We start from the raw sequence: 27,676 nt of genomic DNA on the forward strand, positions 1-27,676 counted from the left end.
GAGACGAAACACTTATTTCTCCAATTGCTTTTTCCTACAATTCACCACAATCGATGTTCCTCTTTCACTTTTACGACGGCTTTATAGTCCTGATACGCCGCTGCTCAAACACACAGACGGGAGTCGGCAGCAGCAGCAGCACTTCTTTATCTCTGAACTTTGACGTGCAGAATTATATACCTGAGCAGAGCAAATAAATAACAGAAGAGAGTAGGCGTCGGCGATATCTTGCAAACGAGGGTTCACTGCTCCATTTAGAAAGCTTTTTCACTCAGTAATATTGTTTTCCGCCGGAAGCACTAATGGCTGCGATTGCTGGCAGAGTGTGTGTCACTGTGGTTCTGCTCGTGTGTGTTCTTGGAGGCCAAGCACTGGACCTGCTGATGGGGACTACAACATCAGGGAGTGAGTATCAGTAACATGCCTCTTGTTATTTACTTGGTGGTGCTTTCAACACATGTCATTTAATCAGGAGTCGTAAAACAGAAAGCATAATTACCCTTTTGTTGTTACTTTTACTAAGAGCTTTGTTGCTGCTATGTTGCACTGAACATGTATTTTTCTACATGCAGTGAATGGATATAGTCATTTTGTGAGCCTTAATGGGATTTTTGTTTACCTTTTATTACCATATTTCCAACCCTGCAACACATTTTATTTATCATTTAATTGCTTTAACCTTTTAAATGACTAACAAACTAACAAAGAAAAGGGGGCAAAGGTGTGCTCTTAAAACACAACCTTAAGAAGGACATAAATAAATAATTGTTTGCTCATTTTATGACTTTTGTTCTCAGATTCTCCCTCCACTCCCACAGTGCGCTGCCGGTGTGCGAGCTACCCCAACGTGACTCTTTGCTCCTGGCCTGAACCCCCCCATCACCCACCAACTCACTACGTTGCCACCTACAGGTAGATCTCACTGCTCTGCTCCTGTGTGCTGACCTGCATCACTGACACCTTTTAGTAAAACAGACTCCTGTCGTTAAGTGTCGCTGAGGAGCTCATTAATATGTGTGTTAATGTGTTTGCCAGTGAGAGACACAGACAGTCGGTCACCAAGCACTGCCATCTCGTCCAACCCGGCTCTTCGTCCTCTGATGTGATTTCAGCATCGTCATCCTCATCTGATCGGGTACCAGCTTTATTTATTTACCTTTGCAGCAGATACACTGAAAAGGGGGTTTCCAAAAGCCTGATTTTAGTCAGAGTGAAACAATCATCCATCAATGCTTATAGTAGAAATGTTACTGTAATGTTGATCCAGACACTTTTACTTCCATGTCCTTACTTGTCAAAGTGTTTTTTGGAAAACCCCTCTCACCTTTCTGCTACACAGAAGCTGTAACTCACTAGTTTCAAGTTTGTCTTGTGAGTCTGAGGTGAAAATGATGTCATTAGGGGGGAAATAGTTGGTAGTGGTTTCTGGAAATCACGCATTTTTTGTTGTGGGAATTATTTTCAATATCTAAATCCTTTCATGCACGAATCTACAGTAAATGTTATCGTATGTTTTTACCATTACATTTTTAAATGATACAAAAATAAGCTGTCAGTGTGCAAAAATGACTAACGTTTTGAAATTGAAACATAGAAATAACAAAACTAAATAATATATAACCTCATGATTTATAATCTTGTGTTTTTTATTTATATGTTTTAGCTCTGGCACTGCCACATGCCCAGCCTGAAGCTGCTCACTGACTACATCATCAACGTCACCGCAGTGTATTCTGGGAGCAGCAGCTTCCATCTTTCAAGCTTCATGTTGGAGGATATAGGTGACAACTGACATGATTAATAATCCGATCTAAAAGAGAGTAGGGAGAGTGATGAGTGCACCGTCGTGTGATACTCAATATAGCTTGATGTGCATATTGTGAAGACACTTGTGGTTAATGTTCAAGTCTCGTTCTCTCAGTGAAACCGGACCCCCCTGTAGACGTCACGGTTTCCCCTCGTGACTCCAAACGCTTGTTGGTGCAGTGGTCTCCTCCCCCTACCTGGTCTCACCTGGACATCTTCCCTCTGAAATACCAGATCAAGTACCAGCGGGAAAGCAGGGGCATCCCACGGTCGTACAATGTAAGAAAAACCATCATCAGCAGTAACAGCAGAAGTGTGAAACTCTACATTATTACACACACAACCACAAGGAAGTTCAATAAGGTTTTTTTAGGTAACCTCAACACGGTTTCAGAAAGTCCCTTCGTCTGTGAATCCTTCTCATTTCAACTAAGCTGTAATGTGTTTAAATGTAAACTGTTTAATAGTGAGGTAATAGCTTTTCAGTAGACATTAAAATAAAGTAATTATTTTAATAGTGTTAAGAACTGTGATTGATCAATTACATTTGAATGAGAAATGCTGATTAAAATACATTTTTCTCCTTGTTAGAATGATGTAGTATACTCAAATAGTCAAGGATTAGTTTCCCTATTTGGGAAAAACACTTATTCATGTTCGTGTTAACTAGTGATTTTCAGAAATGGTCCAATGGTTAAAACCAAGTTTTTTTTCTTTATGCGTAAGCTAAGCTAACCAAGGCTGTAGCTTCTTATTTAAAGGACAGAGTATTATCTTACCCGATGTATAACTCTCAGCAAATTATTTTGTATCTTAAAGATGTCAAGACCGTAGCCAGTTTATTTAAAAAGAGGCATTGTGTCGTATTTTTAAAACACTATGCATTTAACACAGATTATTTTATAGTAATATATCTTTAATTTCCTCCTCCAGCTGGGTCCGATTGAGAGCAACTGGGTGGTGCTGAAGCTGAAACCTGGAGCCTACCTGTTCCAGGTGTGTGCCAAAGAGCTGCTCAATCTGGGCGAGTGCAGCGACTGGAGCTCACCTGTAAAGATCGCCATACCAAGAACTAGATAATAGAGACTCCTTCTCACTTCCTGTTCTGTTAAACACTCTCCTTTCAAGCTATGAGTGAAGTTAAGCTGACAAACTCTAGACAGGGTGCATCCAATGCAAATTCAAAAGTTATTTATATTTTGTTTTATTTATAAATGAATAAATGGACATACTTTCCATTTGAAATGTTATTTTTTTATATATATTTGTAATACTGTTGGTTTGAGATGTTTCCCTTTGAACAACTGATACTGTAACACTTTCTGATAATTGGTTAATAAGTTTTTTACATTCAACTTTTATGCATTATTTAATATGATTTATTTATATATTTTAGTCCTTACATGACAGCTCCACATTTGTATGAAAAATATAATAAAATCAACGCATTCATATTGAATCCTGTCAGTCGATGACTTGCACCACGAGTGGGGTGACGAACTCTGAGTGTCTGACACCCATAGAGAAGGAGGGGGGTTTAGGGAGGTGCACATGAAACTTTTCCGGGCTGTAAGTGCCGGGGCCGGGGATAGCCGAGAAATAACTGGGTCTCTTAGTCCGTTTCTGCATGGAGAAGGAGGGCTGGCGCTGGTGGTAGATGTCGGGGTTGGTGGTGTCGTATTTGGCCGGTCCAGGGCTCTTGGAGAGGTCTTCAGACGGAGCTCCCACCTTCCTCCGGCCTGAGAAGCTGTAGCTGGCACTCGATGGTTTATTAGGGACCTGGCTGCCGAGCAGATTAGGGAGTCTGTAGCTGGAGTGAAGGAAAAACGACACATATTAATGTTGTGCTTCAGAGAGTTCTCATTTCAGCTATCTCTGATTTAAATGATAAGGCTTGCAATATTCTGTATCTCAATACCTTCAAAATCTAAAGCTAAGCTCGTTCGTTCCTTCTGAAGACGGTCTTTAAAAACAACAGATATTTGGCAACCTTTGCATTGTAATTCTGAGCAGATGTTTCTCATACAGTGGGGCATTTGTTGTTGACGCATTCTCACTTGCTCCTTAATCACTTTGGGAAACTCTTTAGCAGAATGTTTTAAGGTACAAGGTTATTCCTTCTGTGCTTTGGTGGATGTTGAACATGATCTAGTTTACATTTGTCTGTTATAAAATAAAAAACCTATAACTTATATAAAATCTGATGTTTAATAAAACATCTACTTCCTCTCAGAGTTTCCCAATGACACAATTATATTATGTGATACAATACAATGTGATACAGTACGATACAGTACGATAAAATACGATACGATACGATACAAATACTTATATCGCATCACAATAATCTTCATTTGTTTATGGGCTTCCTCCCACATTCTTGTCCAGCCTCTCCAACCTTTTTTTTGCATCGTACAGGGTAGTCCCAGACTTCATCACGAGGGTTACGCTAAACTACTTCTCCTGACCTTCCCCTTTACTTCCACCATCATTTCTACCAACAGGCGCTAGAGGGACTTGTGGAGAGTTCAAACCATAGTTTACAGGGACAATATATGTGAGATTGACTCAAAATAAACTACCATGCCCATGAGTTCTTTAGCACAGAGAACCACAATCATGTCCCACCCCCAGCCTTTCCTCAAATGCCTGCTGTCTTCACCTGTTGGGTGCCGGGACAGGATCCACAGAGCGGTATCTGGTGCGAGAGCCGATGGTGAAGGAGGGGGGTCTGAGGTGAGAGTTGAGAGGGAGAGCCTTCTCTGGGCTGTAGGCCCCCGGCCCCGGAGTCTGAAACACCTCGCCTTTAAACAGGAATAAAAGTCAGTTTGGAAAAAGTTCCTCTCTTTGTTTATTTTAATTATAGTGTCCATAGAAATCACAGCATTCCATAATCCTGGTATGATGTTTGAAAGAAAAACACCTAATTTACATGATTACACACGTAACAAATGAAACTACTTTCTGGACGATTTACCCAGTGTTCAAATGTATATATTTGGAGGGTGTCGTTTTCTCATACTGATATTCTGCACAAACTGTGCTGTTGTATTTGTTGTAAAGTGTCCTTATTGTAAAGTATTTGTATTGTATGTACAGCACGTTGGCTCGACCAAAAATCATTTAAAAAATGTGCTAGGCCTATATAAATAAAACTTGATTTGATTTGATATATGGAGTCCATACAGACTAAACCATTGTTCATGGGAAAAGGTAGTTTTCTTGAGAAATGTTTGTGTGAATTCTGGATGTTGAAAAGGTGATGCCACACTGACTTACTGGCTAAAATGTTTAAGAAGATGATGAACAGGTAAGAGATAAGATAAGATAGTACTTTATTGATCCCAATTTGGGAAATGTTTGCGTTGCAGCAGCATAAAAATACATGGCATTGTGCAATAAAAATTCAAGACAAGAAATAAACAAGAATGTAGAAAATATTCATGTTGAATATATATTTTCTACTTTCTTGTTTATTTCTAGGTAGGAAAAGTTGGACAAATTGAAGTGCGTTTGATTAGTGGGAATGTCATGAATAGTTGAATAATAGCTAACATCAACCTAGACACAAACATTTTTTTTTCTTCTCTCACCTTTATTATCCCCTGTGCTCCTTCCCCTGCCAAGCATGGAGTAGGACGGGGTTTCCATCCGGCCAAAGCGGGTTAACTTGGCGTCAATGTGGTACCTCGGTCCTGGGCTGGAGTCCACAGAGACCACTGCAGGAAACAGAGCACTTAAGGTCATCCAAAGTCTTATTTAGTCCTCGTCAAATTAAGAAAAAACTATTCCAGACAGGTATTAAGCATAGAAGAAAAGAGACATTAAGGATCCATGGGAGTAAAAACTAGTGCACTTCAGAGCAATATGACAGAAAATGAATATCTAAAAACTCACTGGCGCTGCTCATGCGGCTGTGAAAGGAGTATGCAGGGCTGCTGGGCTTGGTGAAGTCATGGTTGATGTATCCCACCGTCGGGGGCAGAGCGTAGCGTCCAGGACCCGGGCCTAGAGGAGGAGGAGGAGGAGGAGGAGGAGGAGGAGGAGGAGGAGGAGGAGGAGGAGGAGGAGGAGGAGGAGGAGGAGGACCGTGATGAAAATGATGCAACAGACCCAGCTCTGTGCAGCAGTATGGCACCCCCACCGCTCTTTTGGCTCGGTCTGAATTGTCTCTGATGATTTCCATATGGAGCTCTTTCTCTTATTTTCTATGGTCATGCTTTTTAAAGTTCTTCCTCCGCATGTTTGGGAATGATTTCTAAACAAAGTAGACACCTCAAACAAGTATGGAGCAACGGCTGTATAACGCTGTGAGAGAATTCAGAGCAAAAACCAGCTCAGCTTTAATGTAATCCATGTGGATGCACACACACACACACACACACACACACACACACACACACACACACACACACACACACACACACACACACACACACACACACTCACACACACACACACACACACATACCATGTATACATCACTTCAGGGGACATTACATTGACTTACATGCATTTCCTGGAGACTTATCCTAACCTTAACCATAACCAACACATGCCTAACCCTAACCCTAACCAAGTCTTCACCCTAAAATTAATGATTCCCCTTATGGGGACCTCAATGTTGTCCCCATAAGGGAAGCCAGTCCCCACACGTGACTGTGTAAACAGATTTAGGTCCTCACAAGGATGGTAATGCTAGGCCACACACACACACACACACACACACACACACACACACACACACACACACACACACACACTGACTTCTTTCTCTTGCAGAGATTATCGGACGTTTCTTCACTTCCTGCATGCTCTGACAGCCTCTTTATTTCTTCTTCTTCTTCTTCTCCTGTTCTTCTTTGTCCCCTTGTCTTCCTCGTTGGTTCCTCTGTCACTGACTTCAGGCACTTCCTTTTCTGCCTGTCTCTCTTCTTCGGGTGATTTGCGGCCTCCTGGGCTGAATTAAACATGACTGTGAGGTGAAAGAAACCCTACCTTGATCGAAGCCCTGGTTACACCCAAAGTGCTCTCCACCTCCTTTTCCCCTCGTTCCCCTCAGGACAAAATGTTTCTACAACCAGGGCCAAAAGTGGACTTTGTCAAGGCCTAAAGAGGAGAAATAGAGATCTTTAACAATTCATGTAAAGCTCAATTCAGAGTTAAAATGCTCCGTTAAAAGTCTTACAGCACTGCATCGACAGTCATGTCAGCCACTTGCAATGAAGTTCATTTGTCATCCCATTATGAGCATTAGGTTACTAGCTGACCCGCAGTAAGTGTGATGAACCGCTCAGCTACGATATATATGCTGGAACTAATAGCATCTCCCTGCACATGCTATTAAAAATGAAAGGACTTGTTCTGATCTTGTGTTTCAGGAGGATATTTAACAGGCTCAACGCTGCTGTAATGTAAACCATGCACTGATGATTTCATTACGATTTGGACAGCTTTTTATTTTAGATCAGTGCAAAATCTCTAAAAGATGTATTGCCTGGTATAGCTGGTAAATGTAGTCACTGCATGCCAAATGGCTTTTTCCAGGGAGGAAAACAAACAAGCTTTTTAGTATTGAATTATCTCCAGGGATGTTTGTGCCTATTCTCTTCTATTGGCTGATTAATCAGGCAGAGCTAAAATCCAACATTTATCAGCACTAACATCTACCTTTCTCTTCAATATTACTTACTACCCTGTTGAACATGACAGAGACTATTTGAGAATTATTATTACTTTTTTTTTTTTTGTGTTATAATTATTATTATGAGTGAGAAAAAAAATATATATATTATTATTATTGTTGTATGTTTTGTATGTTCAATACATTGACTAATACTTAATATATACATTCCAGGACTTGAATTCAGAGGCAAAGAGGGTTTTCAGGTGATTAAATAATTTAAACAACTCTTGAGGCACTGGATAGGCAACCATTAAGAGATACAGAGAAATACAGAGAGAGGACTGCTGCATAATGCCAAAAAGCACTTTCATATATGTATTACAAGCGGAAAATATAAAAGCCTTTTTATTGCTTTAAGTATTTTAATACAAAAACAGAAATACGATATGGACTAACTAAACAAATAACACTTTATTATGAGAAAGTATGAGCCTGCCATTTGTCTGCAAAGTTTGACTTTTGATATGTTAATGATATTATCTGATCATTCTTCTGTAGTTTTACTTAGTATAATTTAAATTGCAGGACCTTGTTAGACTAATACGAATATGTGTTTGATCTGTTGAATATGATTGATAATGCATTGCTTACTTCTTTTAAATCCATTGAAGGTCTCAGCCAGGCCCTTGAAAATAGAGTAAAAATCTAACGTTCAAACTAAAAGACATTCATTCAAAAGCCTACATTTCTGTGGCTATGAGTTTTGGACCTAAAAAGGATTTTGCAGCAGAAAGGAAGATGATTGACAAATAGCAGCATCTGAAAAGTGTCAACTGTGGCAGAAAAGTCCTGCGAAGAAATAACTTTCGGCAAATACAGAGATGTTTGCTTTCCGGCATGAGAAACGCAGTTAGAAAAACGACTACTTGCTATCCCATACTACTAATTCTTCCCCTGAACACAGAGGTAACTAAAGCCTTTAGAGCAGAGCAGTGCCCAAGTTAAACCTGCACTGGTTAAATATTCAGCACCAGTGACTCTCACAGGCTCGGTAATAAGACTCTTCTGTGTCACCAGCAGGAGATGAACACTGACAGGAAACACAACCGCTGTCTTAGGTTTCCCCAGTAAACAGTGAGACTGTGCAGCAAACATCATCCCATCATTGTTGTGGGACTGGTTTGAGATGCAGCCTGGATTCATTAGGGGAGGTATTTGTCATGGATGTCAGCTTTTTGTTGCCCTCTCCAAGGTTTTCATTCCTGGTTGTCTGTTGTTCTTGTTGTTAGCAGGAGAGCATTCACAGTCCAATGAAAATATTTGGAAAGTTTGTTTTGCATCAAAGAATAACTATATATTTAGGAGCAGATAGCTCCACCATGTGGTCAGCAGTTTTATGTTTGTGCTCCTTTATGGTAATAAGGTGTTGAAGCTGTTTTACCCATTTCCACCTACGCACATGTTCACACTTTTTGCAAGTCTAAGAAATTCAATTTCAACCCCTTTTCCATTGTTCTAAGCTTGCTAAATAATGGTAAGCTTGGACATGATTCATTAACACATGTGGTACCGGATACCATTTTTAAATGGCTCATACTACAGGACCTTTAATTCAATGTGATCACAATTTGATTAATCCGACCCATTTGAAATATTGCACAATATATCCCTAAAAAATTTGGTATTTTAGGTAAGTAAGGATTTCTGACAGAACTCACCCTACTTCCTTATAATGTGCTTTGAAGTAGATCTGGTTCCAGTCACAGTTTAAATACTTCTAAACATTTAAGTCACAAATTAAAGGGTGTCCCTTTGTCTTCGGGGTTAAGATGGTGGATGTAGAATCCATAGATAAAGAGTTATTCAAAAATAATGTAGAAAATTACTGACTATATGTTGCATATTTTTCTTTAAGGAGCAACTGATCTAAGTCCCAGGTTCTTTTAGCATTTTGCTTATTTAGAGGGTGGAATAAAGAGAAAATGTTATGCCATATTCATCTTCCTTTTGTCTTCTAGATCGCTGTTCGGAAATATTTCATTTCAGAAATCTGACTGAAATCCCTGCAGCAGTAAAAATGTCGAGCAGCATGGCGTACCTTTTGGAGCAATGGGAACATACGGGTATTAAATATATATATCCATACAGCAGTAGCAGAGGTGCGTTTATCATTGTGTCGCTTTAGTGTGCACACAACTCATTTCCAAACCGTGTGTTTCTGTCAACATTTTTATAGAACAGTAGGAAATCGAAAACAACTTCAGTCAATGATATTTTTTTTTACTAACTAAGCATAACTTAAGACATAAAACATAACTTTATACAGTTTTAAATATGCTGGTACAATTCAGTACAAAAATAAAGGCAGTAAAACGTCTCCATACAAAAACACCATCAGTCACACTGTTGCTCACATGAATGCTGAGTGAACCAGTTTGGCACTTATAAAGCATGGTTTAGAAATACTGAATGATAATTAGTTGCTTTTGCTTTTTCCAACAGGACCACGGTGAACGCCTTGATTTGCAGAATCCACAGACGCTGATCAGCCACTAGATGGTGCTTTGGATCCACAGGTGAAGTAAAACAAAAAAGGTCAGAATACTTGTAGTTGTTTGGACAACACTTGTAATCTGTTTTGATGACCTTTGTGCACATTTAGAGCAGATATGCGGCAAACATCTTTAGGGATGTGTGAGTTTTCCTGTTGCGTGGTCCTTTGAGAAAGCAGAGTAGTCCACATGGTGTCTTGCTAATGATGCAACCAAGATGTCCATAACAAGTCCACATTTTCAGACAAAAAAGTGCTCATGTTGACTGGAAAAGATGAAATAAAGAAGAAAATCCCAGTTTTTTTCATTTGATGTCCTCTCCTGGCCGTTATTTGCACAACATGTCCAGAGCAAATGTCTTATAATTCCCATATACGAATACAATCTCTCTTCCTCACACACATAGACAAAAACACACTCGTTCAGTTCGTTTCTTGTTTTTCTGCCCGTAAAGGCAGCCTGTGCTAGGATTTATCCCCTTGGAGAACCTAAATTAAGAAGACACAATCTGTTACAAGTCAGCCCTTTTAAAATACAAAACAGTTTTTTACTTCTGAGGATCCATTAAGTGATGCTTACCTACCTGGTTGCGAGTTTTGTGGGATTTCTGCATCAGCACTCTCCACTGGTCGTACAGCTTCATGGACATGCTGCTGCAGCCGTAGGCGTGTTTCCGCACCCAGCCGAAGAACTGCTTCAGCTCCCGGCGCAGGGTGGAGTTTGAGTCCCCGCTGGACTTTGAGTCACATGAGCCCGACATCAACCGCTCTGCATGAAGGGAATCAAAGGAAGGAGAGAGAGGGAGAGACTTTAGTTCGATTGGCTTTGGTGTTCGGTGATGACATTTTTCACAGAGCAGCAGGGTTGATATTGCGGATCTACATTCCACTACTGCAGAGTCGTAGAAAAGACAGGCAAACATGAACATTAAAGGATAGAAAGCAAAGGAGATGATTGAGAAATAGCTCCAGCTGTGTAGAGTTCTGTATGTTCTGTTTGTACTGGTGATACGTACACCAAGAGCCATGAACAGTTCAGGCAACGACTGCACACAAACATAGAAGACCTCTCATCTAAATCTGGTACTTTTGCCAAGGTTCATGGGAAGTTCTCGTAAATCCAAGTGCTTTAATACCCATGTTCTGTTTTCATAGTCATGGCCCTAGTTCCTTACAGTTGTGATAACAGCAGCAGGTAGCCACGGTGAACAGCAGGACTTAAATCGTGTTCGGGGTTGATCTTTGAATTAGTTATTTGTATAACTTTATTGTTGCAACTACAAAGTTACACAATCAAAGTCTGGATTGACTTTGTAATGTTTTGTTTGGTGAAAATGTAATTTGTTTTGGTTAGGATTTTTCTTTTAAATCTGATTTTACTGCCACGAATAAATCTGCCAATACAGAACAAAAAAAGCTGGAACAAAGGTAAGGAAATATAAAACAGCACCATCTTCATAATTGAAATGTACTTAATTCTCACAAAAACTGAGATCAAGAACAAGAAAACACAGTGTGAGACCTGTGAGTGTGTGTGTTTCAGTGTGTGCTTACCGCTGTGGGGTGTGGATGCAGCAGTAGGATGGCTCCACTCGCTCCAGATCCCAGCTTTGCGAGAACCGTAGATTCCCACGGGATTACAGCGAACCTGGAGAAGATACAACATTATTAAAACTGACTAAATCTCAAGTACACACACACACACACACACACACACACACACACACACACACACACACACACACACACACACACACACACACACACACACACACACACACACACACACACACACACACACACACACACACACACACACACACACACACACACACACACACACACACACACACACACACACACACACACACACACACACACAGACCACATCGTACCTGGACAAAATACACAGTTCCAGGTCTCAGTCCAGCCAATCTACAAGATGTCTGATTCCCAACGTCGTCCATCACCTATTGGAAAAAAGAGCCAAACACAGAATAGTTGGAGGTCTGACTGCAGTATTAAATACCAATGTGCGCAAACTTAAACACAGTGCAGAGTCAAGATGTAGAAAACACAACCACAAACCATGTACAGACCTAAACATGCATGCACACCACATTGTTTAGTGACTCCTGATCAGTGTGTTTATGAAAATGTTTTAATGTAATCGTGCCCGCTGGGTAAAAATCTGCTCTCTGTTACTTGTTACAGAGCAGGATATGCAGAGGAACAACACTGAAGAGCATGTACATGTACATGTACTCAATGCATACAGTACAGCAAAAAGAGAATAGATAGAGAGAAAGAGACGCCCACGCACTGTAGTTAATTATCTTGTCTAATAGTCCCCACTTTCTCTCTGGCATTCAGTCTGTAAACACTTGTTAAGAATGGCTACAACAGAAAACAGAACATGGAAATTACTGGCATCAGAGGGCTAATGATGTGACGTGGGGAAGCCAAATCGGCAGACGTTACCGCTGAGCGTCTTTACAGCCATATTGAAGGCATTAACAGCTGAGATGTATCCCTCCATTCCTCAGCATGACCTCATGATTAGGGCCGGTTCGGAGGGAAAATGGCGTTTTGTTTTCACCACCAAACCCTTAAAGCCACTTGGATTTAAGTCCCTCTCTCCTCCCTCGAAACGGTCTCATCTCTCCGCCGCGTCTCTCCACTCCTCTTCTTTTCTTTTTCCACTTTGCGAGCAAAGACTTGCTTATATTACATCTGTGTAATTCCCCCTTAATTACAGGAGAATCTTCACTCGTACCCAGAGGACTCAAATGAATCCTGGGAAGCGCCATCTGCACGGCTGAAGGTTTTACACTGTATTTTGCATTCATTAAAAGTCTGAACAGAGGTATACACAGTGGCTCTGGCCCGTGTTTTTCTCATGATCAAAACCTGACTGAGATTTATGGCTGATGAAAGTTTCTGAACTATTAACCCATCTGGCAGCGGAGGCATCAATCAAACTAGATTAGAGGTGATTACAGCATTAGGATGAGAAACAGCTGCAGTGATATATGTGTTTGTGTGTACGAGACAAGGAGAACTGATTTATGTCTTTATAAGTGTGTGTCCTTATACCTTCCAGTCTTGGCTGTCCTCCAATCTGTAGCGGATCTGGTATTTGGCCTGAAACAGGAAGTCTTTGAGGGCAGGTGGGGCCTCCCAGCGGACGCTCAGCTGGTCCTCGAGCTGCCCGACGCGACTGACAGACACACCTGATGGAGGGTCCGTGGTCACTGCAGGGAGAAGAGAGGAAGAGGTTATTAAGTAAGTTGATCCAAAGAGCTGAACATATGATTAAAATCAATTTGGTTCCAACAAAACATTCCCTAAACCAAAGGGTTATGCAAGGGCTGTAATGAAGTCTGACATCCTCAAGATCACTATTGCTGAGTGAGGAGAATGGCAAAATAGTTTGTCCACCAATAGGAAGATTGATGGTTTGATCCCAAGCTCTTGCAGTCAACAAGTCAAAGTGTCCTTGGGCAAGATACTGAACCAACAGCATGGCGTGAATGCGTTGCTGTAAAGCGCTTTGAGTGGTTGCATAGGTCAGTGTGTGGGAGAGAAGCTCCCTCTGGGTCTATACAATGTCCGAAAATAGTTTAAAATGTTCAATATAATTGGATTGGATGGATTTTGTAAAACAATGTTAAACCAGTGTGTGACTATAATGACATAACCAGTGCAAAATCTCCAATGTACAAACAATGACTTCATGAGAGGCACAAACTGGAGTACTTTGTAATTCATTACATCCATTAACAAGTATATTTCTATGTTAAGACCTTAATGATAAACTTCTGGTGGACAGATGGCCATGATTATTATTTTCAGCCAAACATTCATAGCTTAGGGGCTTCTTTCTACATTTCAGTGTTTGCAGGGTCAAGAAAATCCGCTCAATAGAAATGTAAATCGGAATGTGTCGCAGCTCACTGAAGGGTTCAGGGTTGGCCGAGGTTTGTGGTCTCCTTATAGAAGAGTTGACTTCTGTGAGCTGGAAGAGGCTTTTTCATCTGACAACGATTATCGTTTCGACAAACAAACATGTACTGACAGACCATTATTTTTAACGTTTTGTTTTTTAGATCGTTTCAATACCAACTTCAGTTCCTTTTTATAATGTCATCCCTTACCATAAACAAACAAGACTAACCCAGAGGAAATAGAAGATGGGAAAGATTCAGTGGAAAAGTGGGAGTTGACACGAGAGAGTTTTAGATGTTTCTGGTCCCCAGCTTTCGGAGGAACGGGAGACTCTCTGAAATAAAATGCGTAACTGCAGGCGTGTCTGTACTCTTGGGGTGACGGGTGGCATGCATTTTCTTTCATCTTAGAAAAAAGCTTATTTTTAAAAAGACAAAAGTTGAGAGTAAAACTAAGAAAACTAAAGTTTTAAGTACTTAAACATCTAAGTACAGTGGGGACACTAATTGCCCAAAACAATGACAAGTAAGGGACAAATGCAATCTGACAGAGCCGTTCATTTTTCAGATGAAGAGATAAAAGAGTTGTTAAAAAAACCGAAGACATGGTTTCAATTATTCCTGTGCTCACAGAATGGAGCTTCACAAGCATTGTTGGACTGTCTTTGCCCCACATTCTGTCTCTCAGGCTACAAAGAGGCTCCTTCCCTGCCCTCTGATTGACTACGCCGCAAACCAGTACTGCCTGCAACACTCTGTTATAGAAATAACTAAATATTCTGCCTTCTTTTCAAAAAACCTTGAATCTACATTTTTGCATTTCCTAGACTTGAACATCATTCAAAGATGAGCCACACATGAAAGTGCTATTTGTAGTAAAGATCAAATACCATTTCTAATGTTTCTATTTGACAGTCATTCATTTGGGAATCATAATAGCACAGTGCATAATAATACCTTATCTGCTAATGTAAATATGGATAGCATTCAGATATTTATTTTGAGATGACAACATAGTCTTTCACATAGTTTTTTTAATGATTACTTATGTATCACAAGTAAAAAGCCAAGATATTTGAAGATAATAAGATAATTGACTTATTTAAAATGATCTCATCCTTGGCTGCTTTTGATTTCTGAGGAATACTTAGAAGATCATTTAGTTGTAGAATATATATATATTTGTTTTGAAGAATCATTTTAATGAGCAATTAAAAGTGGGGTAGGTAAGTTTGAGAAACCGGCTCGAGATACACTTTTTGTTATATTCCATGGAATGCTCTTAACATCCTGATAGCAATGAATATCTGAAGTGCTTTGACAAAAAATCCATTAAAAAATGTCATCAGTGGAAGCCGTAGTACTGTGAAAAGCACGACCAATCATCTGAGCCGGCCCGGCTAAAATAACTGGATGGCCTACCTGCCTGTCAGCCTTCCATCTGTGCACAAACTTATCTCGTGCCCTCATTGGTCATGTGCGCGTTCGTGTGTGTTGGAGGAGGGGCTCTGTAAGGAAGTGGCAGATTTTTTCCGGCTGTGTATTTTCAAATTCTAGCGCACTCGAGCTGGTTCCTCCAAAATGACCTACCCCACCTTTAAGTAATTGGTCCACTGTTCAGTAGAAGTGCGGTGTTCCTATACATCTTGTGCATTTAGCAATACAAGTCAATTAGACATAGCAAATTACAGATTAATCATTGTTAACATACATTATGTCATCGCTCATCCTCTCGGAGTCAGAAACCCATACAAGTTGCCTCTAGTCTCTCGGTGCACAGGTATCCCCGTGACTGAGGAATGCAGAGCAAACTGGAGGTGTTTTCGCCTCGCCTTCATAACTGATTGGACATGACCGTAGTGACTCACATCACCTCCACGCAGGTGCGGCTGCTTTGTTTTATGACCTGCTACTGTTGTGGAAACTGCTTGCATGAGAAGAATGGCCAGGGCAACCTGAGCGAAACAAAATCCCCCGCACACACACACAAGTCCAGAAACCGCCTACACTGTGTTTCTATACCGTTACCAGGCCCTGCCCTGCCCTCGGGGCGTGTAAACAGGTGTGCGTGCATACATTAGGGAACGGAAAAAGGATTACAGTTTGATGGACGCTTGTTTCCTCACCGGTGACGTGTTTACCTCGAAAGCTCTACATAGTTTTGCTCTCTGTACATTTCCCCGGCACTGTTATGAGCCTGTTGAACCAGGTGAAAATCTCCGAGCTAATCATGTTGTATTATTTCAGGTCCAAGTCTTAAAGCCTCAAAGCCTCAAAGCCCTAACTCCTAAGGCCTCGGGGGTCTTGGAGACGGGATTATGTTCAAGGATCAGTGTGGAACATTCCAGCACCACAAAAAAAGGGGATTAGCAAGTGTTTTCTATGTGTGTCTCTGAATGTGTGTCCGGTGAGCATGAGTAAAGAGAAAATGAGCTCATCAAAGGAGAGGGCGTTCCCATTTGTCACACACCTACGCCTGTCCAGGTGTGTGCAAGCATGTGAGAGTGTGTGTGTGTGTGTGTCTGTTTTATGAGATAATGAGCGTAGAGAAGAATTTTGATCTTGTGGTCCATTTGCTTAAACCGCACTAAGCTAGGCCACGGACATCATAACAAAGCTTTAAAAGGGAACACCGCTCAGTTCATATCAGCGTAAAGCTGGATGAGAACTTGTGAACAACCTTCTCTCCCAAAAAACAGAACACAAGCCAATCTCCTGTCTGTAGGAATAAAGGAGATGAAACTGTAAAGTGAAGTGACAAGCTTCAACATTTTAAGAGCAGCAATATGAGGCTAAAGCTGAAGTTAATCATGGTTACAAACCAGTGGGTCACAAAATAAATCTGAGGGGTCACAAGATGAGAATTAGAGGCAGGAATACACCACTTGAGTTTTGTGTTGTTGCTTTAAGTTTTCTCCTTTATTCCACAATCATTTAAAATTAAGTTCTGAGTTAATATTATGCACACAATCCTATTTGAGTGTTTTTTTATTCAATAGCATAGGATAAAGCCTTAAAAAACAGGGATAAAGCTAGCCTGGCTGTGTGCAAACTTGCTACTAGACAAGAATATGTCTAGCACCTAACCCCTGAATAACCACAAATTGTTATTATTACATTACATTTTTCCAACCGATTAAACAACAAGCAAGATACAACGTGTTGATCAATAATCTTCAGAGGCGCTTGAAGGCGTTATTTTTAATGTTTTGTCTAGCTTTGTCTACCCTGATTACAGTCCCGATGCTAAGCTAAGATAATTGCCTCTCTGCGCTATGATGTAGCTCCGAAAGTAACACAGAGACAAGAGAGTTAATGAAAGCAAAATGTCTAACCATTTCTTTGAATTAAAGGAAGATCACAAAATCCCTCTCTGGTTGAACTGTTAACAAGTTGACATGTTTAAGCTGTCACAAGGAGAAGCAGGTAGACATTTCTCAGTTTTTTTACAAGCCTAAAAGCCTAGCATCCCCTGTCCTATATTATACCCTAGAGGCTCATTCACACTGGGATCTAAGCTGTAAAGAAACGGTAAAAGAAACCAGGTCAAAGTTCACTTTTTCTCACACTCACCCACGTCTAGGATGTCGAGTGTGATGACATCGGAGGCGGCCCTGCCCAGCTGGTTGGAGGCCTCCACCCAGATCTCGTAGGGCGTGAAGAGGTGCAGGTCCCGGGTGATGCTGCAGGAGTAAGGCTGCGTATGAGTGTAATCCTCACACTCCTTCTCCTTGCCATACCACCTGGGAGCAAAACAGAAAATACCTCAAATAACTCTGTACAGCACCGATATCATGCAATACGTAATTTATTGTATAATGTGTTACCAGTTAAGAGCTTATCTGTCACAAGTGGTTTTATTAAGTCCTTATTTACACTAATCTGACCGCAGCGAGAGATCTCAATGCGGTTGAAGCGCCTGTGGGCACTGCATGTCAGGTTGTTTCCCTTTTAGTGCTTTCAAATTGCTGATTTAACTATAATAAATTGGAAAAGAGCTTACAACCGCATCTGAAACTAATTTTTCAAAATGTATCGTTCCCAGATGAAAACCCGTTTTCCCTAAATCTCATGAAATGTGACTTTTCTACTGGCGAAAGGCTTTCACCCTCTGGCAACAATGATGTTATTTTTCTTAAAATACGATCTGCCAAAGAGATATGGTATTTTGTCCCGTTTCCAGCTCCACTTTAGCTTGTTTCTGGGGCCTTTTTGAGGCATGTCAGCATCATAAAAACCTGCTGATAATTTTGATTTGAACTGAGAACGTTAACAAGTTGAGCCAATTTGAATAAACCTGGTTTTGCTTGGTTTTGACTCAGTCTTAACCCCCTTTCATTTATAGGCCTATGGCAGAATCATATACTATATATTAGAGAAAGTATGTGGTACTTATTCAAGATGTATGAGTGTGATATGTATATGCTCTTATTTGTTGGAGTTATGCCTGAGAAAAAGGGGAATGTTTTTTTAGCTCAACCATCAAAAAGGTCTTGACATTTCAAAAAAATGCTGTTTTTTAAGATAAGGAACATAATTATTTGTCACAATGAGTGTTTTCCACAGTGTAGCTGTAGTGTGTGTTTTTGTGTGAGTGTACCTGAGCTTGTACTTGAGTGTGTACTGTGTGCTAATGTTAGTCTCTCCTTTCCCTCCTGGAGCCCAGCTGCATGTCAGGTCTTTGGTGTTCCTGGACCAGCAGGTCATATTGACCGGCTTCTCTGGAGGCACTGGGACAGAAAGGGGGACATATGGGGAGAAAGGGGAAGAAAATAGAGATGACAGAAATGGGTGAGGAGGAAAAGGGAGAGTAGAGCGGAGAGAAAAAAGGAGGGAAGATGTAGGGTCATTAGTGTACAAAGTTACGACCAGCCATTACTTCAGCTCCTTCCTCCTCCTGAGTGTAATTCACCCACTAGTGATGTTCTTCACAAATTGGTTTGTTTTTTCCCTAATTTGTGTGTGTATATCTGTGTGTGTGTGTGTGTGTGTGTGTGTGTGTGTGTGTGTGTGTGTGTGTGTGTGTGTGTGTGTGTGTGTGTGTGTGTGTGTGTGTGTGTGTGTGTGTGTGTGTGTGTGTGTGTGTGTGTGTGTGTTTCTTCATGGTTACGTTTTTGTCGTATTTCATCACATCACCTTTCACAGTCTTAGGAATGGCCTGTATTTTTATGTATCTGGGAAGAGAAAGGGCGTTTGTACTGTAGGAAACATTTTCAGAGAGGCTGCTGTTTAAATGTTAAAGGATGCCTTCAGTTTTATTTATTATTTGGGTCTTAAGCCATTTTTAGCATTGGTATTAAGTAACTCATTCTCAGCGAATAACCATATTTCTTGAGGATAAGGACTGCCCATGGAAAAATCTGGTTATTTTAAGACATTTTGTTGACAGGAACACCAAATAAAGTTAACTTTAATAAAACGAGTAAGATCTGGAAAATGCTAAATATAAATGATGGTCCTCATATATACAGAAATTGTAACATGTGTCTTTGTGAAAGGACCCCTGCCCTGTGAGCTAGTGTGCGAGTAATGGACCACACAGGTGGCCAAAGCATCAAACAGTGACACACTGAGGGAGGCCTCTCACTGGAGGCAGGAATACAAAACATAAAATACAGCACTTAAAAAAAGAAAAATCTGCCTACTGCTTCCATGTTGCTTCCGATTTACATTTCATTCTGCTGTTTCTTTTCCCTTTTTAACGTTGACTAACAGTGGAGAAGAGACAAATGCAGACAGATATTCCTCAGAGATACTGTACATTAGCCAAATACGTAAGCTAAAAAATGAGCTCTCCATTGATGACACAGGGCTCAATAATCATCTAAACGTACTGATAAACTTCAACTTACTTCCTACATAGAGGCAGGATCCGGCCAGGATGTGTCCCTTGTGGTTGTGACAGACCAGGTTGTCGCCGGATGTTTGCCGGGAGGCGTTGAGCCCGGCCAGCGTCACACTGAGGTTGGTGGGGCTGAGGACTCTGTACATGGAGCCGGGCAGCGGCTGACCGTTGAGCGTCCAGAACAGAGAGCTGGCGTGGACGCCGAGGTCGGGGTGGACCCAGCAGCTGGCGGTCAGCGTGGACCCCATGCGCAGGACGGGGTCCTGGGGATAGATAACTGCTACATCTGGAGGAGATGGATGAAGACGGTTGATGAGCACTCCAGGAAGGTTACACGAAAAGGTCAGTTTCAAGGTTGGGTGATTGGAAGGATATATCGCCTATTTGTTATTTGCTGAGTTTTTTTTGTGCTAATTTAATGGTCTTCCTCTGAGGAACAAGTGAGAGCTGCTGCCCAGCATGCAGACAGAGGGGAAAAACACATGTAGAGCCAGCACATTTGCACATTTGATTCTGGGAATGCAGTAAGGTTTTTTTCGACAAAACCAGAGGAGATTATTGTTATAATGGTATAAAGTGGGCTAACCAAGATGGTTTATTCAAAGTTTTTCTCTGATGAGTCTGAACTAATTGTGTTCTACTCTACTGTGTGCACTTTGCAAGTTTATTTGTGATTGTGTTGGATAATTTCTGCTTTTTTTCGTCAACTCTGGCCTGAGTTTGGGTTTTAGCACGCTGATACTCATATATTTATTAATTTTTTTTGAGTTTTGAATGACTTTTTAAATTACTATTCCTGTGTAGGATGGTGGATTTGTAGGACTTTGTGTTGTTGCGGTGTGTGTTATTTGTTCTCCGGTCTCTTATGCAACAGCAGCTCACAAGAGAGGAGATTTTGAGAGTTTATTTCTTGGGATTGGAGGCTTTTAAAAAAAATGCAGCCCACCTAAGTAGACGGCACAATGAAAACAAAGTAAGTGAGATGATTTCTATGCATTAACGACTGAGCGCGTCAACACTTTGTCAGACCAACTACAAATCTGCACCCGGGGGCCACGTCTGTTGGGCTGCACGCCACCTGACGCTGACAGACACTGTGTGGTCCTCTATGGAGGAGCCGCCTTTGAAGAACTGCACTAATATCAATATCAAAACTCCAGCTGTGACAAAACACATTTATGCACGCACACAAGTACAAACAAACACATGCATATTGGCTTTGTCACTGGATACGGCGGACTTAATAATATGCTGATCCAGCTGAATAACAATCAGTGTTTATGTATTCCAGGCGCTGGGGATGGGCTGTTGCCCCAGAGCTGGGTGCGAAGCCCCCTTTTACAACACAGCTTAAACACTACAGTGATGCACACAATTACTACTGTTTATTGTCTCTGCTTGACACACTCACTTGAGGAAATGGCTTGTAAAATAGTATTTGTTTGAAGAAGCTGAGGGTGCTTGAAGCTCAGCGTTAAACTCTGTGACAGTGGAGGATGGAGATAAGTTGAATTGAAAGCTAGGGAAGTTTTTTTTCGAGCAAGAGGCCTCCGATGACATGTATGACTAATTATGTGGAGTCTTTGGGCACTTTTCTTTATGCTGTCAGTCTTCAAAGGTACGTGACGTCCCTTTCAGTTCTAGAGAACTATATACTCTTCACTCATCCATGTTCAAAGTATTTTCTTTCCTCTGTCTGCTGTACAATAGCCGTACATGTGGAATAATTTGAGGGGCCAGTGAGGACGAGCCAAGTGGAAGAAGTCACGCAACATTTAATGACAATGAGCCGTGCATAACTATCTGAAAGGAGATCGAGGAGACGGTGGATATTTTTCTGTTGTTTGATTCTCCTTAGCTAACATTTTAGGTATTTAACTGTTGCTCTTAATGGAAAGAGGAGAGATTATCTTGTCTGGCATAAATCACATTAGTACAAGTACAGGCAGGAGAGATGGGACATGAATAAGTTAACTCAAGGTAAACTTTAATAATTGTATGTCTTTCAGAGTCAAATATTTGTTATTACATTATCAAATCCAACATCGATACCTCTTTATATGCTATAAACTCAAATTAGATCTAGCAACAGGTTCAAATAAAGTGATCTGAACCTGAATTTTATGGGATCATGAGCTGCATAAAACTAATTATATGTTGCTAAGAAAATTCCACATTTAAACCGTTTAATTTCTGTGGCATTTGTTAACCACAGCACGCTGAGTGAAAGGAAAGCACCCTCCATTATTACAGTGAATAAAACAGTAATGACCAATTAGGCCCTGTAATAAACAGCAGGGCAGTTTATGATCAAGGCCCATTGTCGACTCTAAGCCCCTGGAACTATGTTTTCTTTTATTAGCGCCTTTCAAACAGGATGAAGAACAGGAGATCCTCTCAGAGGAGCTGCTCTGTGCCAGTGAGCTCACCATAAAAACGAATCCAGCCACTTAACAGGGGAAGCGGACATAACTTTGATTTATTTACGTTACCGTGCATTAAGCTGCCGGTTAACATTCTTCAAAACTCAGGCAAATGATGTCACTGTTTTGTTGCGCTTCCTAAAGCCCCCATGTGTTAAACGAATTATGGCCTTGACTTGTTGAAATGCAGCCTCCTGGGAGGGCAGCTCTCTCTGCAGGGACACAACCGATATACTTCACCAGGAGCACATCAATAACAGGAGGTGTCAAGTGGACAAAGTGGCATTTGTCTTTTTTGTTGTATCCACAAATAAACCAGAGTGGAGTGCTCTTCAGGATCAGAAGAGTTATTTGACATTGGAAACGCATTTTACAGCATTACCAAAGAGGGGTCAATGTGAGTCTTTTGTATTTACATAAAGGATTTACATATGTTATCCTCCTATGGGAACTCTTTATATTCATTATTCTTATTGGATACCTAATTTAAATATAGTATTACCAAGAAGGGATCAATGTGATTAGTATGTGTTTCTATACAGGATTTACATATGTTATCCTCTTATGGGAACCCTATATCTTTGGTACACTTAGTGGAGGTAAAAGGTATTTTTATTGTTTTTAATAATGTTTAATATCACTATAACATCCATACACTGTGTTTATAAGAGCTTGTAGTTTTTATTCAAGGTGTTCACAGAATATTATCCTTCTCAAATACTAATTCCATCCCATATGATTTTACTTTGGTGTCCTATATGGCCTTGGAGTGTTTACATTGACTCACCTCCTTTCAAAACGGTATGTTTTCTTTATCCCAGATTTATTCTTGCTATATTTTTACTGCCAATGGTTGTAATTTATTGTTTGCACAGACTATTACCCTCATTAGTTTTGTATTGTTGTGGAAATCAATTTTTGCATTTGTTTTATTTTTAAAATAGGCTACTCCGTACTAGAGCAAGACAATGTCCCACAGAGTTGTTTACAGTCAGATGTTTGAGTGACACATGGATTAAACTGGTATTAGTGGACCAAAAAAAGGGCAGCCTGTTCCCAACCCATCAAAAAACTCTTCCCCAGCAAGACCCTGAGTTTGCGCATCGATGGACATCTGTGTGCAACTTACGTGTGGACAAGGAAAGCACGCCGGGAGTGTGCAGCATGAGGAAAACCAAGCAGATATCCAAGACGCCTTTCATTTTCCCCCAGTTCGTCTTATTTCTGTCTTGATCCCTCGTCCTCGTGTTGTTGTGATGTCGCCTTTTTCCTCGATCCTGGGTAGAAATTACGCACAGTGAGGAAAAAACAGCACGGGTTCAAAAGCTAAATGCTCCGGATATTATTAACAAGATAACTCTCAGGAGCGAAGGAGCGCACTAGAAAAAGTGTGACCCGGTGGAAAAAGTTCCCCGCTGAGAAGCCATGAGGAAAACACGTCCTCGGTAAAGGCTAAAAGCGTGAGTTTACCGCGTCCTGTTTGCAGTCTTTTCGCTTCTCAATGCTTCCTGCAGCTAAATCATACACAAGTTCATACTTTTTAAGCCCCTCCTCTCTCTCTTCCCACACAGTCGCCAGTCATTTCCCCCTCTGTGCGTCCTTTCCCTGCTCCTTTTTTTCTACCTCCCTCTTCAGTGATGGGTAGGGGAGTCAGAGCCATTCACTTTCACTGAATCACTCTGTCTCTGTTACTTTCCATGCCTCAGGTCTCTCTGGTCTTCAGTTTTTCGCCATGGGAGGCTGTTGAGCCACTGAGTTTTACAGAAAAGGGAATCCTAGAGTGGCTTAATCTTAATCTTTTTTTTTGCTGTTTATGCAGAGAGTGACATAAACCATATTTCTCCCACACAAGAAATGTATTTGTACCCACTTGAGTTATGATGATTCCTCTTGTAATGGTCAGTTTTGACCATTGGTTTGACCCAGACATATTATACTTCAATATCATGAGAAACAGGCTGCTATGTCCTATAATCATGTTTTTGAATATCTAGTGGCCTTCTCTGTGTGCTCCCAGTGTCACAAATTCCTGGAGGATGGACATTTATTTTTAAACTAATCATATTATCAACCATCCCTTCTGATATACTATCTTCTGAACTTTTAGTTTTTGCAATTCAGTAGAATTCAGTCAGCTGTAGGATGATTTACAAACTTATTTAACATGAACATAGTATACACATTCCTCCTTTTACAGATGCCTATTATATACAGTCCATTGCTTTGTCGCTATATTCTTACTTGGTCTGTTATCTGATGAATGTTCGAAATGAAGCTTTTCTGCTTTCCATTCTTATTACTTGCTCCATAACAGTGTTAGCAAACCACATATTAAAATACTTTTTACCCTTCTTTTTTGTCCTATGGTGGTTTTCTGTTTAACTTGCACCAGTTTAAGATAACATTAGTCCAATCTATGTTAAGGAAGTAGGGAAAGCTGGTTGCTACTTCTATCTATGGCTGCTTTGACGAAAACAACAGCGTCACAATTTGAGTTCTATTGTAAAATGAAAATGGCACTATTGCTAAATACTGACTGAAAAGCATGTCAAAACTTGAAACCCCCAAACACCCACATCCTTGCTCAATCGCTGCACATTTATTTTATATTTATTCAACACAAATGTTCAGTCTAAATTACCTTCTTAAAAAAACTATAATACCAATAGTCCCATTGACTGTAGGAGTGATATTATTACACGTGAAACTAGAAGTGCATTTCCTTTGATTTGGATTTGATGCTAACTTTAATGGGTTCTTTCTTTGCTCATGTGATATCCTTCCACAAAGTTTCATAAAAATTAGGCCGAAAGATTTTCCGTAAACCTGCTGACAAACCAACATACAATCTTGACCTCTTTGGTGGAGAAAACAACCACATTTTCCTCAGAAATATGAAAGATCAGATAATCTGTCAGGCAATCAGCAGTCATCCAAGAAATCATGAAATAATATTCCAAAGCAGAACAAAGGAAGAAGGGCAACTCTTTTTCAACAGAAGACGGAAGTTGCCCTCAGGCATCCACTGAGTGAAAGCCAGTCAGCATCTCAGTGGGAGTCTTTTGACGCAGGATGTGTGTCACTATACCAGCTTTAACAGATTCTGGAGACAGGCAAAGAGCAGGGAGAGGAAATACTATCACATCAGGTCAAAATGGGATTGAGAAAACCACATTCGGGCCCCAGAGTGTGTCAGGAGAACAGACACTCTTTTCAAGTCCATCAACTAAATGGGCGCTGTGACTAATATTTGAGTAATGGTGGCCCCAGACGTACACAGATTAGTCCTGGTCGTCCGGTGGTGAGTCAGCAGGACCCGGGCAGAGCGTGAGCCTCACAGACACGGTGACCTTCGGGTCCCAGCCTCCAATGTCCCCCTTTCTCCTCACTCAGAGGGGACTCTTGTTTGAGGAGCAGTTCCCGCTCGTGCCCTCCTGCAGCATGTCGTCCAGGAAATGTGAAAAGCATTTAATGACACTGTTGTGGCTGCCGTGTCACTTTCCGGTCATCCGGCATTCACAGTGTCTTAGCTAGAATAGCTGATTTATGACGGACAGCCGCCACTGTCTGCGAAAATGTTGTGTCACTGCCTCAGTTTGTGTGTTTTATGCTGCTATTGTCCTCCATTTGTGTGCCCAGACACACACACACATCTTTCACATTCATGAAAACTTGCACACATGCATGCAGTCAAACACACACATGCACAGTGCCATTTACTGTAAATACCACATCTTCCAACCAGACAGTCCTTAATGCAAACCACCACAGGGAAAAGCAGAAGACAAAGTGTTGAGAGGCAGTGAAATGCAGTAAAGATGGTGACAAAGATGAGACAGGGAAAGTCAGAATGATCAAGAGATCAGTTAAAGTGGGGTTGAAGTTAGATGAGGAAGTCTGCTTTCTGTAATAATGCCAGTCATGTGAGGACAAAAGGCTCAACATCTCTTTGGCTGGAACCACGACATGAGAAAACAGGCTCAGTGTTAGCCGATGGCACATGTCGGACACATGTTGAATACATATTTTTGCCAGGCAAGCAGTGAGGGAGGGCAATGTCACTCACTCAGTCGATCCATTATATCAACAACTATTCGATGGATTGCCCTGAAATGTTGTGCATGGCTCACAGATGATAACTCTTTAGGTCTTATGTCTCACCTCTGTTGTTAGCATGCTAACAAGCTAAACTATACCAGATAAATATCAGCTCATGTTAGCATGGGCATTGTGAATTGGCATGTTGCTGTAAAATCAAAATTAAGGAATGCTCCAGAATGCTATTTTAATTATAACACTTCTTTTCACCCTCTGTCGGAAACCAGAGACCAGTCTGCTCTGATTGGTTAGCTGACAGGCTCTGTTATGATTGGTCAACCGTTTAAAGGTGTACCGCCCCTTAGCCTATCTCGTACAATGTGTTGGAGCACTATAGAAGCGTGAGTGTTGCATAGTGATGTCATTGTGTTAAGGAAATAAACAGAGGAGTCCAATTAACACATTTCAGGCAGGGGCGGGGGGGGAGTGTGTGAAACTCCCTCTGGAGGGAACTTTGGGAGTTTAGCCTTTGCAGACCATTAACATGCACAAATACCTGTATAACACACTTCTGGAAAGTGAAACCCCTAAAAGAATAATAGGGCCCCTTTAAAAGTCACATTGGGTTTTAAAGAGTAATTTATGTAATGTGTGCCTTTACCCAGTTCTACATGTCATAGGGCAATTTGTGTAAAATGAACACACATATAGAGCATATCCCTACAGTCTCCTTAATGTCTTGATGTAAATAATTTGTTGAATGTCTGCTAACAAAGTGGATAAACAGCTCATCATCTGGAGACTGGGAACACTCTGAACAGCAAACCAGGGAGTAATCAGAGGGATGGATGCAGACAAGACGAATAGAAAATAAAATACAGTGGGTAGACAGACGAAGACGCGGAAGAAAATGTTTGAGATTGGGTTGTAGACAACAGGAGAGCCAGAAGCCACTGAGACAGAGATATTTGGAGTGGGAGCGGGGGCAGAAAGAGGGGGGATACAGAAAGAGAGAGGGAGTAATCAAGGAGAATCAGGACATTTCCTCTGTAATACCCACAGGCCTCAACTGAGCCCCAGCTCCACAATCCTCGCTGATTGGAAAGAAGGGTTTGTTTGAAGAGGAGGTCAAGACCATCAGTACCTTGTTAAGGAAAAGTTGTGTCCAGAGGAATGAAGAAGGCTGACTCCTTCCTGAGGAATTCATAGGGGGATAGTGTGCGGTGTGTGTGTGTGTGTGTGTGTGTGTGTGTGTGTGTGTGTGTGTGTGTGTGTGTGTGTGTGTGTGTGTGTGTGTGTGTGTGTGTGTGTGTGTGTGTGTGTGTGTGTGTGTGTGTGTGTGTGTGTGTGTGTGTGTGTGTGTGTGTGTGTGTGTGTGTGTGTGTGTGTGTGCAGAAGACAGAAAGAAAGCTGCCAATGTTTTTAGGAGACAATGTTTTG

The 27,676-nt window shown here is 41.1% G+C and overlaps 3 protein-coding genes across 4 annotated transcripts; 1 reads left to right on the plus strand and 2 right to left on the minus strand.

The window, feature by feature from the left end:
• Positions 1-25: 25 nt before the first annotated feature.
• ebi3 (Epstein-Barr virus induced 3) lies at positions 26-3,044 on the plus strand. The gene is made up of 6 exons (XM_034207407.1): positions 26-405; positions 798-912; positions 1,036-1,135; positions 1,664-1,781; positions 1,922-2,085; positions 2,740-3,044. Exons 1-6 carry the CDS (start codon positions 303-305, stop codon positions 2,884-2,886), a joined length of 747 nt encoding a protein of 248 aa, XP_034063298.1. The 5' UTR covers positions 26-302; the 3' UTR covers positions 2,887-3,044.
• Positions 3,045-3,174: 130 nt separating this feature from the next.
• odf3l2a (outer dense fiber of sperm tails 3-like 2a) lies at positions 3,175-6,757 on the minus strand. Its single transcript, XM_034207406.1, has 5 exons — positions 6,574-6,757; positions 5,704-5,814; positions 5,400-5,525; positions 4,469-4,610; positions 3,175-3,616 (listed from the first exon to the last, which is right to left on the minus strand). Exons 1-5 carry the CDS (start codon positions 6,617-6,619, stop codon positions 3,271-3,273), a joined length of 771 nt encoding a protein of 256 aa, XP_034063297.1. The 5' UTR covers positions 6,620-6,757; the 3' UTR covers positions 3,175-3,270.
• A 2,896-nt stretch (positions 6,758-9,653) lies between these two features.
• crlf1a (cytokine receptor-like factor 1a) lies at positions 9,654-23,728 on the minus strand. Of its 2 annotated transcripts, XM_034207381.1 has the most exons (10): positions 23,669-23,728; positions 23,328-23,475; positions 19,783-20,061; positions 18,531-18,660; positions 17,504-17,673; positions 13,080-13,237; positions 11,879-11,953; positions 11,538-11,631; positions 10,568-10,752; positions 9,654-10,472 (listed from the first exon to the last, which is right to left on the minus strand). In XM_034207381.1, exons 2-10 carry the CDS (start codon positions 23,398-23,400, stop codon positions 10,449-10,451), a joined length of 1,188 nt encoding a protein of 395 aa, XP_034063272.1. In that variant the 5' UTR covers positions 23,401-23,475; positions 23,669-23,728; the 3' UTR covers positions 9,654-10,448. The 2 variants fall into 2 exon arrangements, with proteins under 2 accessions (XP_034063272.1, XP_034063273.1); XM_034207382.1 differs by having other exon boundaries at positions 10,564-10,752; positions 23,328-23,722.
• Positions 23,729-27,676: the final 3,948 nt, after the last annotated feature.

Source organism: Gymnodraco acuticeps, unplaced genomic scaffold (genome assembly GCF_902827175.1).
Source record: "Gymnodraco acuticeps unplaced genomic scaffold, fGymAcu1.1, whole genome shotgun sequence".
NCBI classification, from domain to species: Eukaryota; Metazoa; Chordata; class Actinopteri; order Perciformes; family Bathydraconidae; genus Gymnodraco; species Gymnodraco acuticeps.

Coding starts and splice junctions, on each gene's coding strand:
- ebi3 (XM_034207407.1), top strand. CDS start 303: ATGGCTGCGATTGCTGGCAGAGTGTGTGTCACTGTGGTTCTGCTCGTG. Junction 913..1,035: donor CACTACGTTGCCACCTACAG/GTAGATCTCACT, acceptor TGTGTTTGCCAG/TGAGAGACACAGACAGTCGG. Junction 1,782..1,921: donor CTTCATGTTGGAGGATATAG/GTGACAACTGAC, acceptor TCGTTCTCTCAG/TGAAACCGGACCCCCCTGTA.
- odf3l2a (XM_034207406.1), bottom strand. CDS start 6,619: ATGCAGGAAGTGAAGAAACGTCCGATAATCTCTGCAAGAGAAAGAA. Junction 5,815..6,573: donor AATCTCTGCAAGAGAAAGAA/GTCAGTGTGTGT, acceptor CTCCTCCTCTAG/GCCCGGGTCCTGGACGCTAC. Junction 5,526..5,703: donor CAGCCGCATGAGCAGCGCCA/GTGAGTTTTTAG, acceptor TGTTTCCTGCAG/TGGTCTCTGTGGACTCCAGC.
- crlf1a (XM_034207381.1), bottom strand. CDS start 23,400: ATGAAAGGCGTCTTGGATATCTGCTTGGTTTTCCTCATGCTGCACACT. Junction 18,661..19,782: donor ATCCTGCCTCTATGTAGGAA/GTAAGTTGAAGT, acceptor TTTCTGTCCCAG/TGCCTCCAGAGAAGCCGGTC. Junction 10,753..11,537: donor TGCATCCACACCCCACAGCG/GTAAGCACACAC, acceptor CCCTTCATGCAG/AGCGGTTGATGTCGGGCTCA.